We start from the raw sequence: 17,772 nt of genomic DNA, 5'->3' as shown, positions 1-17,772 counted from the left end.
CCGGGTGGTCTCGGGTAACCCGGGGCCGTGCCCAATCTTGAAATGAAATAGCTCATAAAAAATTCGTCAAAGAAAACTAAAATGTTAAGTAGACTATGTGTGTTTGTATTGAAGTCATTGAAAATGTAACATGACAGTGTTGTGGTTAAATGAAATAGGACTTCACAATCATATGTCTATTGACTTTCCATGTGTATTGCTTTTGACCCCAGAATGACTTCCGTTGTTTTTTTAACCATTTCCACTTTCAGCTTTACGTACAATAACAACATATCGAGTTAAAAAATCGAGAAAGGAAGGGCTTTACAAATTTGTCTAGAATATTAAGAATAGGAGAAAAAAATCACACGTCTACTTTCCATTCCCAGTTGCTAGAAATACGCCACCAATATCTGGAGGAATTGTTTTAAATACAGGCTGCAGCGAATGAACGCAAGGAGATCTTCGCACGCAAACTAATCACTACGAACCATTTACCGGGAACTGAGGGATGAGAAAAAAAGAGATCACCAATTGTGCGCGATAACATAAATACATAAATAATAATAGTGTTATTGCTTTCGATCTTCCCCTCCAGGTGTTTCCTATCTTTTGGAAGTGGCATCTACACGAGGAAGGATTTAATTACTATATGCGCGAAGATCAGATATTTCTGGCCACCAAGACGAAGAAAAACATCTGAGGGTGTCATTCTTTTAAATAAGCTTTTTTTTTTTTAAAGTCTTATTTCGATCTAGCATAAATATGTGCTTCTCAAATTCGAGATTGCGCATGGAATCCAAAATATATAAAAAGTTAAACAAATTACGGTTTAATTTGTTTTGATACGGGTCCTTAAAAAACTGCTTTCAAGAGTAATCGTATAAAAAAATGTATATGTTAAACAAGTTTCTAAAATACCATAGAAAGGCTATATAGTGAATCAAACAAACTCAATAAACACAGATTATCAAAAGTTCTCTATAAATTGTGACGATAATCGAAATGCTAATAGCTGTGAATGCTGTTGTAATGTAATTTTTGATATTGGCGGCGATGACTTGTCTATGGCCTCCCTTGTTGTATAGCACTATAACATATCGAGTTCCCTTTTTTCTTTTCTGTTTTTTTTTTTTTTTTTTTTTTTTAATAACAATCGTTGTCATATAAACGGAAATGATTATCATAATTCACCGATGTGTCGACTAAATGATCTTGAGTTAGAATAAACTCCAATATTTAAACGAAGAAGTCATTACTCGAATCAGCCCTCTGCGATCTTGATTCATATCCCAGACCTATAAATGATCATTGACCTTAAACGCACACTTTGAAAAGAAAATGAAAATCATATTATAGTCTACGTCAAATCATTCGTAATATTTCACAAAAGAAGCCGTAAAATCAAGCAACCGGGACTGCGTAAAAATGAAGACTTACAAATGCGGAATTGAACTAAATCCAAGTGGCGGGTGGACGAAGAATGCGATCAAAATGATTTGCGTTACATCTTTACTATTTCGGTGGGAAATGAACACAAAAAAATCAATCATAACCAACTAATATTTTTTTTTTTAATGGGAAAGGTAGATCGAAATTCAATTCAAGTCTCAACAGGGGCTTCAGCTATGGGAATCGTTGTATCTTTTAAAAAATTTGAAATAAATGCTGATGGGGGATTTTTCCTTTTCATTTAGAAGGCCGTTGGCAGAACAACCTAAACCGGACAACTTAAGGTACCGTACTCGAATCCAAGGGAAACGGCGACGAAGATGAAATAGAATAAGAACATGGTGATTCCAAGGGCCTTGTTCATTTTCCATCGGAAGCACGCAATGCTGAGAACGACAAAGCATAGCATACCGAAAAGAACAAGGACGGAGCAGGCCATTCCCGAGCTGCTCACTTGTACCGGGCTGCCGATTATGATGCAATACAGTAACCATGGAAGCGGTAGACTGTTTTGTTTGCAGTACGTGTCCCCGTTTTATTTTGTTTTGTTTTTTGTTTTTGGTTTTTTTTTTCCGTCCCAGACATGAAAAGAGACAATAAACACACAAAGCAAAAGAAATTAAGATTACCATCACGGCCATATAGTCTAATAATTAAATATTAAATATATAGTAGCCTATAGTAGTTGAAACTATATTGGTATATTTTTGAAAGCTTGATAATTTGCTTCGACGTGCTGGTTATACACAGACTTATTTGAAATCTGAATTGAAAGCCGACGCCATAAGAGTTATTGAAGAAAAGTTGATTTTCAAATGTTTTGCTGCGGTGTTTACACATCGATGTGGAGAGAAAATACTAAGACAAACCGTTTAGAATTGACGCCCTTTTGACAAAATAAAAAAGACATAAAGCTATACGGGACTGAGGATCGGGTCGGCCCTCATCGATGCAATTTTGTTTTTTGAATAAACTTTTTGCATTTGATTGTTATAACTCCGCCGTATTTTAGGTAGACGTTTCTAGGTCTAATATGAATTTTCAGAACTTCGAAGACAATTTGTTTGTAGTTTTTCGTTTAAAAATATCAGCACGGACACAGTCATCCAGAAAACGCTGCTCACTATTCAAATAGATGCAATTGATGAATTCTATCAAGACACTGCACCAACGTTTTACATTTTCCCCTTTCTTTTGGACTGCGTTTGCATGCTACGCTTCAAACGAAAAATAAAAATATATTCTCATAACATTGTTCCGTTCACTTTCCCATTTGGCATTTTCCCATTAGCATTGCACGCAAGATAAGACGACAGCAAATTTCGCACATTTCAAGTTCGAATCCCAGTAGCCTAGCCAACAAATTGAGCTGTTTTGCATATCTAAGCTGCCTTATAGTGGATTATATCTATTAGATCTATACTAGACATTCCGCCATTAACTATAGCTATTTTTTCTAAAAGTTACCGAATTTTTGGCTTCGTGTTGGATTTCTGGTTTCAAAAATGACTTTTACTGTATAGGCCTAGTAACATCTCGAAACATGGATATAGGCCTGATGGAATATTGTTTATAGAAGACAGATTCTTTATGCAGCCGAATTAATTCTTATTCATCGTCAATGCTGCTGGGGCACGTGCATAATAAAGCCTATAGTCTAACTTAATTAAATCGCAAAATCTGAAATCAGGTTAATTCCGCGTTAAACAATTTAGAGTGCACTATTGTGCAATGTTACTTAAATTGCACGCTTTGCTGAAAGAAAAAAAATAGCTTAGGCATCTCCAACAAACAGCGCTTTTATACAGCACGCAGAATAGCCTACATTTTTTAAAATCAGCAGTTTGGAATCACATCTCATTTTACCGCAGGATGTAAACATTGTTGATGTTGCTGCAATAATCATATATATATCCCAACTATATAGTGGTAGGCTAGTCTATAATTTTCTGTACAAGAAAGGCCAGTGAACAAAATACCAGCAGTACTTGGTCTAAACATCTGAGTCTATATACACGTTATAACATTCTTTATATAGTATTCTATATCTATACCACTTATTTATTTTTTATTTGTTTATTTTATTTTTTTTTGTTAAGTCTCGCTGTATAAAATATGACAACTGGTCGATTAGGCTAACTGTGCGGAACTTGGGGAGTTTGCTGGCATACATTTGACGCTCCTGGCTTTCGTTGGCCTATAGGCCTACATCTTTCATATGGAATTTTTCCAAAGGATTCGCAGAAATTTTGGGGTCGTCAGAAACTGTTCACGTTCTTATGAAAATCGGATTTTTTTATGTGGTTTAAACTTAAAGACACTCAGGAAGGCATATATAGTAGGCTAAATGTTCTAAAATCTTACCCAACACAAATGTCGAAAATGTTCGATCCAACCGACGAAGAAACAGCCATATCTCCCAGGCCCTTTCGCGCTACAATCACCGACGTTATTAAATCAGGGATCGAGGTACCAGCAGCCAGAAAGGTCAAGCCCATAACCTATAAATAAAACAAGCATCGCCACAAAAAATTTACATACATGGTCTGCTGTATGTATATATAGAAGATAGCCTCAAAATAAACAAATAAATAAAAGAAAATGATGCGCAAGTGTTACAAATTATACACATCCCTTCATAGTTCAAAATTAATAATTAATTTAAGTTCAGCCTGAAAATGGGAGATTTCATTTGTGTACGATTTTTTTTTTTCTAAAGTGTGTAGTAACATGTGTGGTGGTAGGTGGTAGGCCTATACGGTACAAATTACGAATAGCATATTAATTATACACACACAAGAAGTTAAACGGTTTGCAGTCGATTCAATGAATTGTCTGCATTTATTTACCTCGGGAGGGATGTAAGCGGTCTCTCCAGTCAAGTTAGCCCACCATACCATGAGATATGAATAGGCAGCAATCCAAAGAATGCTGCCGACGAAGGTGATGACAAAGAAGCGCTTTCCTGAAAAAATAATAATCAACCATTAGCATATTGTAAGCTGATCGTATACAATTTCCCATATATTAGTCTACAGAACAAGTTCCACGCCAGCATGTAGACTAATGCAACGTAAAAACAGCATGGAAATTGTATGCATCAATTATGCGTGCATTATCGCTGTACGTGAGACAACTGACATATCCCCATGCCAAATAGCAGCACGTTTAGAGTATAGGTACATTAGCGCAACGATCAAAGGAACATCAGCAGTCCCCGTAACTTCATTGCTTTTCATTCCCTATTTTGTAGGGCGTGACAGTAGCCTATACACGATTGCGCTTCAACTTCCCGGCACAATCGATTTCAAGTTGGAGACCATCTATACCAACGGTTTCGGGGGCCAAAGTTCTTGTATCCTTCCTGGTTCAATTAAACGACGACGAAACATATAGGACTATAAACTGAAATAAATCTTGTGTATATAGGCTATATTACATATATAGTTTTCAAAGGAAAAGCGCAACTTACGTGTAGGCCTATAACACGATGAAAAATTATATTAAGAGCGATTAAAGACTTCTTTCATCAGGCAAATATCCGTAAAAAAAAAAAATAAATAATAATCTCACAATAGTTAGCTAAAAGAAAACTTTAAGTCATTTTTTAAATTATTTTCGTTATTATATGGCTTTCGATTCATCCCGTGCCTTTCCTCGAAGAGGACTGTTTTCTTAACGAGATATCCCCGCCAAAAAAGGATGTAGACCTTGTTAAGCGAGACTATCGCATGGTATCAGACTTGTGGTATAAAACTAGTAATGGAACATCGGTCCTTATGTCAGCCAACACACACACACACACACACACACACACACACACAAAAGATGACATAGAAGGAGCGGAAAAAAAAAAAATAATAATAATAAAAAAAAAAATCATAGTCAGCCTGATTGGCCGTGCATTGGTTACATAATCGGTTATCCGCTATATGTCATGAAGGAAAGAAGATGAGGAAGACAGTCCGGGTGGCGACACATCAGGGGGTTTTGGGCGTCATGAAGCGTGTGATTAATTCAGCAGCCAATTATTGGTGTAGCCTCGTCAAATTACTATGCTAATCATCCTAGTTGTATATATAATCTCGCCGCAATGCATTGTAATCAGCCGACTTTTACGGAGTAAGTTCAAATCAACGACCCATACGCGCGCGCGTGATCGACATTTTTCCACGAAGAATAACAGATGTCGAGTCCCTGTTTTATCACGTTTCTATCTGATGTGGTCTATCATGCACAACTACGTAGGCTACAGTACAGTATACAGTATATATCCCCCTGATGAATAGAACTTTGAAAAAGTACAGAATGAGTACAAGGGGCTTAGAATTATTGATGTAAAGAAGAATTCGCCATTGATGAAACTTCCTATTGATCACATGTGCGTGTTCTTTTATATAGGTCTAGCCTATACCCAGTCATTCTTAGTTATATTGTTTATAAATACCAGCCCGTATTGAAACAAAGATATCAAAAAAGTCTATGCACAAAATTTCAACAAAATCCAATCAAATATGGAACGTGACTTGCAGGTCGTTTTCACCCCAATTAGCGTTTGCGGAAATTTATAAAAGTTTTTGTTTTTGTTTTTCTTGATTAAAAAACAAAACAAAAAACAAAACAAAACCATTTTGTGGAACGGGGATTTGTCGAAGGTTGAGGACTCACCTTGTGGCGTTCGAGTGTCGGGTAAGGTCAACCATAACGGCCACAAAATGGGTGCCAGGAATAAATATGTTAGCTGTTTGCGAGTTCCTTCTGGCCAGGACAGATCGAGAGGTTTTGTTGCCTCTTCATCGCCATTGCCACCAGCACCGTCGGCACCGCCGACAGCACCGTTAGCGTCTTGCCGATTAGACATTGACGTGCAATCGACGACAGCCGAAACACCGGCGTCCGTTTTAGTGAGAATGGCTGTAGCCGCGGAGACGGAGGCGGACGCTGCCGTTGCTTCGCTGACAATGAACGATTCGACGGGTGTCATCTCGGATCGCGCGTTGCAAGAAAGCTGCGTTACGAACGGAGCCGAAACGCGATTAATTCTTAATGTGTAGCCTATAGTCTATACCTACTTGCATGAATAATATGAGCCGGATTCTCGTATACATGCGGAAAAGCCTTTCATTCACAGCCAGTGATAAGAGTTGCGATCGGGGGTTTATGCGTATAGGATAAAAGGAAATTTGTTTGTCAAGTTTTATTTTATTTTTTTTTACTCAAGTTTTGGTTTGATTACGCAAAGTTGTTCTCAAAGAAAAGTTTCAGCTGCAGGGGAAAAAAAACGGTCTTCAAACGTATTTGAAAACTGTTTGAAAAGTACAGAATATCAAATTGAAATGATTAGATGTTCACTCCAAAAACACTTAGGCCCATTCTTGAAGCTGGAAACAGCTTGTCATGTAGAGTTTTAATTTTCTGGGGGCGGGGGGTTAGAGTTTTAAGTTCTTATCCCTGGTGTGAATGAAATATAGGCCATAACATCTGGGATGGCGACATCAGCTTGATAAACATAATTACATATATACTGTTTACCTCTTCGTTTGCATCTCGCCCATTGACTACGGTCTGCTCCTTCGTAGCGTCCAGCAATACTCGCAAAGAGGCGATGGCATGCAGTTTGTTGGCTTTGTCGTCAACATGACCTAAAGTTTACAGTCTTTGTTAATAAAGCAAACAATTATTACAATTTGGTTGTCAATTTCAATGCTTTCAGTTGCCAATGAAATAAAACCGTCATACAATGCGCCATCTTGAGTCAGTGCTTTGTATAATGTAACGTGTACGCACTATATCTCTCAGCCCGTGTTATGCAACAATGTAGGTCTACCCTATCTAGATTAATTTTTCATTTAAATCATTTAAATCATTGAAATTGAAACTAGAAATATTCGTATTTGCCGTGCATTGATGTGTTAGGTTACAACAATTGTTAAATAGGTTCTTAATCTTTAGCATGAGGCTTATCTGGAACATCCATCAGCACTCACGACTATATTTTATTATGGTTCCGTTGGGAATAAACAAAGCTTGAAAAAAAAAATAATAATTTCAATCTTACCTCCGTCATGCATCGGATCAATGCTGTGAATCATCAACGTGAGCAGTCCGTGGCGGAACTTGGAACCTCGGATGCCGGCACTTGCAGCACGGCCTCTGTCATTGGCGGTTCCACCTTCATCGTTTGATAGAAATTGTTTTTATTTCTATATGAACTTCCGACACATCGTATAAATCATAGTTCTTGATCGTAAACACAGCTTATCTACGCTAATCTTATGTAATAATGCAATTTGCCTAGTGAATAGTGAGGCTTCTGAAATCGGTATATAAAAGCTGTGCGGGGGAGGTATATTATATACAGTATAGCTACCAATTAGATTGAAGGTATCATTCGTGAAATTGATAGCCAAAATGCCAAAAAGGAATTCCCATTTACAGCGTTCCTTCTTTAGCAGGCAAACAGAATTCCAAAGAGAATATGGAAAACATTTCGTTCTGTACAATACGGTCAAAGCTTTCTATACTTACCGGCAACGTTTCCAGCGGTTCCCGAAGATCCGCCGCCTCCGCTGCTTACTGACGCTTGACTAGGAGGACCTCGATTGTTTGCCTTTGTACCAAAAAAAAAAGGAGAAAATCCCAAATGAAACAGAAGTATCGATCGAACAGAGCTATACTGGGCTAGATAGACTATAAACATTGTCCATAAGCATTAAGCAAACACAGATCGGCACATGTTTGTAATAGATTAGTTCCATTACAGATTTGCAGCTGTGCTCTCTGTGTGTTGCTCTTTGAAGAAAATCAAAATCCTGGAAACAGATTCCAGTTATTGATGAAGTTATCGCAACAAACATGTTTCAGAAATATCTTTTCAAAGCAAAATTGATGTGCCTTTCGTTTGAGGCAAATGAATGTCAAAATATTGGGGTGTACATGTCTCAAGATGGCTGCCTTGTTTTTATTCTTTTATTATAGCTATATATACGTAGTCGATGAAAAGAAAGCTATTTGGTCGAAAATATGTAACGCCCTCACAAGGCATTTTCTTTTCTTTTCTTGTTTTTTTTCTACTTTTTTCAGTTAAAGCCACGCATTACAAATGATGCGTGATCGCGTCCCATAAAGAGGGCGTCAACCACGTCAAGAACGATGGGCGCAAAAGTTATACGGTTGAGGAGTTGCCATTATCGAATTTTTCCAAAACATACACAGCAGCTACTGTTCAAGGTTTTTCTTCCCCCCTCCCATAAAAAAAAAAAAAAAATGAATAAATAAAGTTATCTAGAAAACGATTGCTTTTTGTTGACCATATATACTAATGCAATAGCTGCAGAATCGGCTTAGAAAAAAGAAATATATATTTATATACAGTATACTATTTTAACGAGGCGATGGATGACGCGGTCGAGGCCCGAAGCCCTTATAAACACGAGGAACTATTAACGCATGCGCATTAATTTGAGCCATATAGGCTTTCTGCTCTTGCATAGGTTGATGTAGGTTGTTCGAATGTCTTTGCTGGTGACCATATAATATAGTTCTAGCGTCATCGATTTTGATGATGGGAGCTTCACGCGAAATCTCGATCGGCCACTTATTTCAATATCTCCAGGGGTCTGTGGTTTTACTTTGTCTATGAACTTCACGTTGAATGTGACAATGGTAGATCGTCGGTGAAGAGTGTCTTCAATGTCCCTGCTAAACTGCCCGCAGATGTGCTGCGTAATGTGCTGAGAAGAACGATGCGCACACCACCAATCTTGAAATGTAATTTGAACAGACATACATGCACGTTCAGCTTTACGAATTTTCAGTTCCTCAAATTGTTTGCGAAAATGTCTTAACATCTAACGAATAGCCCGTCCCATATTATGTAAAGCAGAGGACTATATATTCATAAGGTTTCTTTTGGAAAAATTGAAGTTGTTTCCATATATACTGCTAGAGTTTGTAGGCAACATTATTATTATTATTATTATACTGCAGTTAGAGTCAATCGGTAAAGTTTTGCATAACAAATTCCCCTTTCGTTGTACAAGCTGTAGTCTACATCGTATATAGGCTATTATATATACGGACTGAAAAGAAAGTTCAAAACTAATCATTCGTTCCTGGTTTAGATAGAAAATGTCTTACTATACAGCGTAAGCTTAAGAGAGCTTGGTACCCCAAACACGCTGAGAAAAAAACAAAACCAAAAAAAAAAAAACCCCAAAAAAACCAAAAAAACATGAAAGGCGTAGAATCCGTAGATCGATTGGTGTCTCGGAAGGGACGAAGCGTCGTGTGCGGCTAAGGAGGGAAGAGGAAGCGAGTCGGCTTGTGCTAGGTACGATGAAATAATGGCGTGTTCGCTCGGCTGCAACTGCTCTACGCTAGGACTGGACGAGCTGCTGGCACGAACTGATGGCCCTTTAGCATGCTTCTCGCCTCGCCAAGTGTGGTCACGTCATCTGATCAGATTACGATATCGTGCAAGTCGCATAAAAACACGCCGGATCTCGGCTATATACATTCTCATCCGACTTGCTTGCCACAAAAGGAGAAAGGAAAGAAAGAAAAACAAAACAAAAAACAAGAAAAGAAAAGAAAAGAAAAAAGAACTATGCAAGCCAGTCACTAATCAAAAGCCCCGCTCCCATATGAACCATAATAATACAGTAGATAAACAAATTTCGGGACATTCTTCACGGTCGACTAAAATACTGCTGGCCAGCAAATTACGTTTGATATGTCTTCATTATATGCTGGCCGTCAGCCCTTAACGAGAGAACGTCTTCGTCGTCTTTATACAGTCTGTTTATCGAAGCGATCGATGAAAGGTCTGGAATGGGAATGGGACGATGAGCGGAAGTCGGATGCTCCGTTGAAAAACATTTCCGCGGTAGAATTCATCATAGACTTTTCAAGTTAAGAAGACATTGGCGTTCAGTGGCGGAGAGTGCGGAGATCAACTAAAAATTCGGAACTTTTTATAGATTTTTCTTTTTATTATTCGAATAAAGGTTTTCGGTTTTCTGCTGCGATTAACCGATTCGATCTCCAGGGGGGGAAAAGAACCCACCGAGACTTAAAAAACAAAACAAACCAAATGTAACTTGTCGTGGACAAAGTCAATCGAAATGGAAACAAAAAAAAAGAAAAGAAAATAAAAGAAAAGAAAGAGAGGGAAAATGGAACGTGAGCGTAGGTTGGAAGTGAAAACCTAAAGCGAGAGCCCATTCGACTATGTTGTAGCACTTCATTATTTGTTGTGTTGAGAGCCAGTGCTGCACGTATATATATCTACACTGCCGGAAACCAGGAGTTTGTACAGGCCAGCCTATATGTACAGTATATAATATATACACACCCACTAAAAGTAATGGCCTTTTGTTTAATCGATAGTTTTCTATATTCTTTATGAATATAGCAATTGGCTGCTAGCACGTGCTATATATTCTGTATATATATTGCCCAACTGCATTCCTTCTACACACCCTTGTTTTTAGTAAAGCCAACTAGAACATATTACGAGTGTGATTATGATTACAAGTTCTTGATTGAAGTAAAGAAATGCCATAGTTCGGCTAATCCTTGAACAGCTTCTCGGAAGAAAAAAAAAAGGGTGCGCGATGAAAGTTTGTTTTAGAACTGGCGATGCTATTACTTTGCTACTAGCAGCATACACTAATATTATCATAACTATATACAAAAGAAGAAGGAAAAAGAGACTGTGACGAATTTGCCTAAAGTATTAGCACAGAGCCAACAACATAACTCTCGCGTACGGACGCGGGGGCTGGGTGGGTAGGGACTTTCTGCTGTCGTTCGTTCAGTCCTTTCCGGCTGGCTTTGCAGAAAGCTTCATACATTCACCATTGAATGCCCCTATAGCTTGCTCATGTGAAATACAACTGGAAACTGTTCACAAGTCGAGCAACAAAGGCTATCGATTTCTGGCTTCTTAACCGGCTTGAATGCGGCGCGCGCCGACAGCCCCAAAGTGATGGAGCGTGCACGACGAAGGGCATCTATTGTAAGCTACAAATTCACTACACATATATGTAGGAATATACATACTACTCCAAAAGAATTGTACAGAGAGTGCCAGCTAACTCGCAGGTCTATACATAACAGTTGAACATGTCCAACGGCATTATTTCTTATTTGTTTTGCATTCACTCTAAACTATTGGTCTTCAACTTCAAGCTCTTAAACCTAATATATGATATGGATACCGATCGAAAGAAAATTTAGATGCTTAAATTTTAAAAATATCAAATAAAATAGGCACCCGTTACGCACGTAAACGTTAGCTAAAAAAAAAAACAAAAAAAGAAAAAAAATGGAAGAAAACGTATGAAAACAAAGAATGAAGAAACTGAGTGCTTACATTGTTGGCTGTAACGAGCTGATCGGTGCTGGAGATGCGAGGCATAGTATTACGGTAGAGGAAGCGCTTGACGACTCGTTCGACATCCTCGTTCCATCGCATAAACGAGACGTAGGCAGCGTAAAGTAAAAGCAGGAGAGCCGCCTCCCACCATACGATGATGTTGTCCATGAAGAAGAGGACGAGCGCAATGAGGCTGATGCTGTAGAAGGTGCAATCGCGGAAGAGTGGCCACCACGTCAGCGTCAAGATCGTCTTGCTGAACAACGCGCACATACCGATGACAAACAGAATGTTGAAGACTGCCGAGCCGACGATGGTGCCGATGCCAACATCGTCAAACGAGACGAAGACACCGATGACGCTGGTGAAGAGCTCCGGTGCGCTGCCACCAGCCGCCATGAAAGTGGCGCCGGCCACATCGTCGGGGATATTCAGTTTTTCGATGATAACGTCAAGCGAGGGCACGAAAAATTCATCGCAGACGACGGCCAGCGCTACAAACATGTAGACAACGCCCATCACGTGGAATATGACAGCGCCGCGTTGACGTTCCTCTTGCGTGAAAAGATCTTTAGGAAACAAAGGCTGAGGTTTGACCTCTTCGCTGTCGTTCACGTTGCCTGCTTTCTTGACTTCCGTACTCTGATTTGCACTGGAGTTCGAGTGGCTAACTGAACGGCTTATCCGTCGCCAAGAAGACTCTCCTCCAGCCTCTCTTTCTCCTAACAGCGCCTTTTCGTTCACGTTTCGTCCAGCAACGGACCTACGATGCTCCGCGTTCCGTGGTGGACCTCGTTTCGTTGCTGCCGTCTGCATTCCAGGCTGCTGTAACAGCATCTGAATGTGTTCTCGTTTCTCGCGCTGTGTTCTTATGTATTCGCCAATGTCGTGAACACCCAAATCTGTTGGGCACACCAATGACAACAATCGATTATGTATTATTGTTCAGTATATATAGCTACTATTATATCTATAGGTCGCCTTGATGGCGATACAAGTCGCCATTGTACGCTATATAGACATTTTCTTCCAAGGCTTTATACCGACTCCCGTTATATTGGATTTACTGGAATCCTCAGTTTTTTTGTTTTGTTTTTTTTTGTGTGTTTTTTTGTTTAAAGCTATTTCTGGGGGAGAGGGGGGTGGGGGGGTGATCTTTCCCGGTGCTATAAAGTACAGGGGGGATTCAAGATGTCTTTTTGGAAAGGATGTCCTATAGATTTTCGAGTTGGCAAAGTCCTCTGACTCTTTCAAGTTTTTGGAAAAGACATTTTGCGATTGTAAGTTGATGGTAAGGCCTATTTATTGAATCAGAACTTTCGCCTCTTGGGAGATATCGTTTGACGTTGTTTATACACGACAAGTGTTGATACAACGCTAAGAAAATCAAATATTGAATTATTTAAATACACCAAAGAAAGGAAAGTAAAATAATAAGAAAAAGAAAAATAAACGAAAAAAAAAGTCAATAATCATAATAATAAAAAAATGTATAAAATGAAATTGAATCCTAAATCTCGTGTGTGACCTATTACTTTCATGCGTGAAAAATGGCTTTCCTTTCCCTTTACAAATAAAAAAAAAAAAAAACGAGACCACTAGTTATGGCCTGACTTTTGCCATTCCAAACTTTTCCCTTTTGTAGCCTATATACCGAAGTTATTGGCATTATTTAAGTACCAGTATTATTATTATTTTTTTTTCCTAAGTTCTTTTTCACTCTCCAATGATTAGCATTTTTTCCTTTGACGGAAACAGATTTTTTTCCCACTATTAACTAAATTCGTTTCCCCGCCCTGCGACACAAGCGGTGACGATAACGGCTTACAAAAACAGATTACAGGTAAGGGAATAAAAAATAAATAAAAAATAAATGTAGGCTAGTAATAGCCATTAAATCCGTCGAAGAAGCGCTTCCTGGTCAGCAGATTTCAACGTGAGAAACCTACCACCCATTTTAGGGGGAGGGGACCCTCCCCTAAAATCTATCGATTTACTTGCTGCCATTCGTTTGTCAGAGATCCGTTGAGACCGGGCCGGTTCATCGATCCACTTTCAGTCCTTTTTTTTCCCAACGCACGTACTATACGTACACCACAAACGTTGGCAGAACAGATGGAGCCAAAAGCCAAAGCAAAACACGTTCGCAATGGCATGCGTGTATTGCCGTAGTGTAGGTCTATACACAATGCCATGGCTAAACAGTGTCTTAACTGCAGCATACTTTATCGTTTGTGTATAGCGGCCAGCGCTCGTCATTCACCACGTATTAGGGCTAGCTCTATACACGCATCAATAGCCATTGAAACGGCCTGTCTCTAGAATACTTGGCGCGGTCTATAGCCTGCACGGTACTACGGTCTTTCCCATTGGATACGGCAGGGCCATTTTTCTTTTGGCTCGTCTATTCAATAGCCATTTGAATTCCTATGGTACGTGAGCATTGGTACGAAAGTTCAAGGGTTTGGTAAGAGGTGCAAGTTGTTGAACTGGCGCTTTTTCAGGATATGACTTACTGAGTTTCAAAAGGCACGTGGCAATGGAGACTCGGATTTTTTGAAGAAAGGACTTTTAAATGTTTGAATGGGGTTACAGATCTTGAAGCTCCAAGTATTGGCTAACCGAATTTGTTCAGAGCTGTGCAAAACAATTCGACGCAAACGCACGAAAAGCTTTTCAGATTCCTGCACTGGACAGCAGTCGGGAGACATATTGTAGAAGGAAATGGTGTAGGCTATAGACTATAGGAGAAATTCGTGTCTCGAGTCCTTTGTTACACAACCAACAACGATGACGCAGTACAAGGCAGAAGCTTCACAGCCTTACAACCAGTGCATTAAAAAGCTGCATCAATAACATAGTAGGCTATAGCAATGAAATTTCGGCTCTAAGAAGCAGGTGTGAAATACCTAGTGTATTTTGGAGAGTGGAGGGGAGAAATAGCGCAGTCGGACTAGGTTATCATTTTTGTCTGCAAGAAATTGGACGTGGCTATTTATTACCTTTGACTCGCATATCCCAGTCGACTGGATGTCCGACGTTGTGCTGAAATTCGTGGATCTTGCCGTCGTCGAATTCTGCCTGGCTTTTGACGTATGGAGCTGAGAAAAGCGAGCTCTTTTGAACATCGCCCTGTTCCTTGTGTCGTGCTCCGATCCCGGTTGGCGGTGCAGCTCCCGGTACCAAACTTTTTGCACCGATATACCCGTTCAAATGGAGAAACGTGTACAAACAAATGGCGTAAAGTAAAAGCGAAGTGCAGCTAACGACCAGAAAGTACGAGTCGCGGCGCATATTAATGCCGGTTTTTAACCGCGATCGAACCAATCGACCCATGGCTGTAAATTGGCCTGCAACGAACAGCAAAAAAGAAAAGAAAAAAAAAAAACAAAAACAAAATCAAACACAAAACAAAAAAAAAAAACAAAAAAATTTGGTTTTCCCCCTAAAACTGTCCCGGGAGAACGAATAACATCTTTGCCAATCACTTAGACCTATACAGTTGTAGTTGGCAAAGAACAACCTTCTTACTGCACATTGTCTTTGATGTGTAGGTGAAACTTGCGAGCCCTTGTCGACTGGACTGATCACTGACGCGTCCGTCGCAATCAAGTAACCCGACTTGACTATGCTGGTGAATGGGTCAATGTAAGGCCGTCAGCCATTTCTGATGGCTGCTGCTTGGTGCATGCCCAGTGTCGTGCACCGTCGTTCAACAACGTGCATTGCCTTCCCCTACCAATCCAACGACGCTTTATTCGTTATATATTTTTTTCTTTTTTTTTGTGTGCCATCTTTGATGCGTTGCTATAGTACGCACGAAACTCCGCGCATGGCTCCGTAATTTCCTATCCTTTTTTTTTTATATATTTATTTATTATTTTATTATTTTTTTTTTGCGTCCTCTGGCTCCACCCTTGTCAGATGAATCGTTCGGTTGGCCACGTCGACGCACTCGCATCGTCTTGTCCGTTCTTCTTCTCTTTCGGTAGTGTGTTGTCTCTTCTTCGCTGTCCCTTTAATCCAATGTCGACGATTGTCGTGTTTCTAGAAATGCACGTCAACTTTCGTTTGACTTGCTTGAAATGATACAGTCAAGTGGAGCCTGTGGAAAGCTCCCCTCCCCCCACGCCACTGAAATGGAATTCAGAAGCTACAGAGAATATTGTTCTCTTTGGAAACTGTAGGACGAGTCCAGTTTGCCTCCCAAAATTCAGAGTATTTAGCGGACCAACTGAGCGCACAACGCAAATGTACCAGCGACTATCATTGTTTCCTTGAATTTGACGTCCTCATTCAATTGAAAAACGTAATGAGGGCAGAAAACACGGCAAGGAAACCAAAAAGAAACATTTATTGATTAATATATTCTTCCATTTGCTGAGGCCTCCTATCGCCCCATACACAGAATTTGCCTTTGGTTATTTTTTATTTTATTTATTTATTATATTTTTTTTTCTTTTACATTCTGTTATTTGTTGCCGTTGTGGAAAGTGATGGAAGTGTTCAATATGGCCGCACTGTTTAAAACGATTTCTGCATCGGGATCGAAAAAGGTTGATACTTTCTGTTTCTATGCTAAAACCAGATACAGCCCTGGGGTAGTGGGAAAAATCAATAGAGAATATCTAGCAAGCAGAACGTTGGGTATGCAGGTCACGCATGCACGTATAGCCTGCGTGAAAACTGCTAACTATTTCAAACGCAGATCTCTAGATGCTTGATTCTAAACTTCAATCGGGATCGTGGATTACGGCACAAGGGATAAAGCCTTGTTATATGTGCAGAAACTAAGGTGACGCTTAAAAGCCACTCGCAACAATCGTGTTGACCCATGTGTTCAACTGACGTTGAAAACATTAAGTTAGCCATTCCCAGTCGAATCGATTCCACGGAAACAAAACAATGATTTAGTGGGTACATAGAGTATTTTATTTTTTTTTTTTTCTGGTGCATTTTTACCAATATTCGAATTGTTTTGAACCGATGAGGAAGAAACCAAAGTTTACTCGGATGCACCACTGCTTCAGTTTTGTTTTTCCTCGTGCCTCTTTCGTCTTACGACGACGTTTGAATTGTAATCGTTGTAATTACATTTTAACATAGCCTCGAATGTAAGGCGTGTAATGGCAACTAGTTTTTTAACTTTTAACTATCCGTTTTATTGCTTATCTCCGCTCCTTCCACATCTAAACGCAAATGTGTTCTTTTGTCCAGCGTAGCATTGACGCGATAGATTTTTTTCCCACCGTGTTACCTGAAATCAGAAGATTTTTTTTGTGACATAGCCTAGGTCTACTATGATATGCAGGAGCTTTTATGCAAAAGTTTCCCGATAGGCATTCTGTCTAGATGAGATGATATAGTTTCCCGAAGGGATTCTATACAACTTCGTTTTTCTTGGTTCGGGATCCAAATTCGCATCCATCACTCAACAGAGGGCGAAGGAGGAAATTGCTGTTCTTGGTAGATTAGTTGCTTAATGTGCTTGGATGTCATTGATTGTGTTTCTATTAAATTCGTCTTAATTTTCTCTACTTATTTTCTGTTTTTGAGGGATATAGCGTATAACTATAGCAAAACGTTCAAATACCTCAAACAGACTACTTTGGGCGGTAACTAGCAATCGGCCCCGATTAGCTCGAATCGGGTTAACTGCCCCACCCCGCCCCCAAAAATGACCTTCGGGGATAAATCGGGGTGTCACTTCGTCAGCCGGGATGGGGTGGGGCAAAAATCGAGGTTCCCCCGATTGCCCGACGCCATTTGCAAAAATGGCGGAGTAAGGCGCAATATTTAAAAAGAGGCGTGATTGGCCTACTAGTACCAGTGTTGTTGTCTTCTGAGTTCAAACTTGAAAGTTGGGTCGGGTTTGTGATCGGGGCAATCGGGGCAAACTCCCTGATTTTCAACATAATAATCGATTTTCACTCGAAAGATTGTGTTTTTACATAAATCGA

At 39.7% G+C, this 17,772-nt stretch overlaps 1 protein-coding gene across 2 annotated transcripts; it reads right to left on the bottom strand.

Moving 5' to 3' along the window:
• Window positions 1-173: 173 nt before the first annotated feature.
• On the bottom strand, window positions 174-15,501 carry LOC116928928 (sodium/potassium/calcium exchanger Nckx30C). 2 transcript variants are annotated; one of them, XM_045176638.1, is made up of 10 exons: window positions 15,344-15,501; window positions 14,815-15,162; window positions 11,810-12,714; window positions 7,960-8,041; window positions 7,490-7,603; window positions 6,964-7,073; window positions 6,100-6,439; window positions 4,281-4,396; window positions 3,796-3,932; window positions 174-1,937 (listed from the first exon to the last, which is right to left on the bottom strand). In XM_045176638.1, exons 1-10 carry the CDS (start codon window positions 15,348-15,350, stop codon window positions 1,697-1,699), a joined length of 2,400 nt encoding a protein of 799 aa, XP_045032573.1. In that variant the 5' UTR covers window positions 15,351-15,501; the 3' UTR covers window positions 174-1,696. The 2 variants fall into 2 exon arrangements, with proteins under 2 accessions (XP_045032573.1, XP_045032574.1); XM_045176639.1 differs by having other exon boundaries at window positions 15,336-15,496.
• Between the last annotated feature and the right edge of the window lie 2,271 nt (window positions 15,502-17,772).

Source organism: Daphnia magna, linkage group LG7, assembly GCF_020631705.1.
Source record: "Daphnia magna isolate NIES linkage group LG7, ASM2063170v1.1, whole genome shotgun sequence".
In the NCBI taxonomy this organism is placed as follows: domain Eukaryota; kingdom Metazoa; phylum Arthropoda; class Branchiopoda; order Diplostraca; family Daphniidae; genus Daphnia; species Daphnia magna.
The sequence above is the reverse complement of the archived record's forward strand: the minus strand, read 5'-3'. Positions and strand labels throughout refer to the sequence as shown.

Coding starts and splice junctions, on each gene's coding strand:
- LOC116928928 (XM_045176638.1), bottom strand. Junction 12,715..14,814: donor CTGGGATATGCGAGTCAAAG/GTAATAAATAGC, acceptor TGTGCCCAACAG/ATTTGGGTGTTCACGACATT. Junction 6,440..6,963: donor GGCGAGATGCAAACGAAGAG/GTAAACAGTATA, acceptor TTCGTAACGCAG/CTTTCTTGCAACGCGCGATC.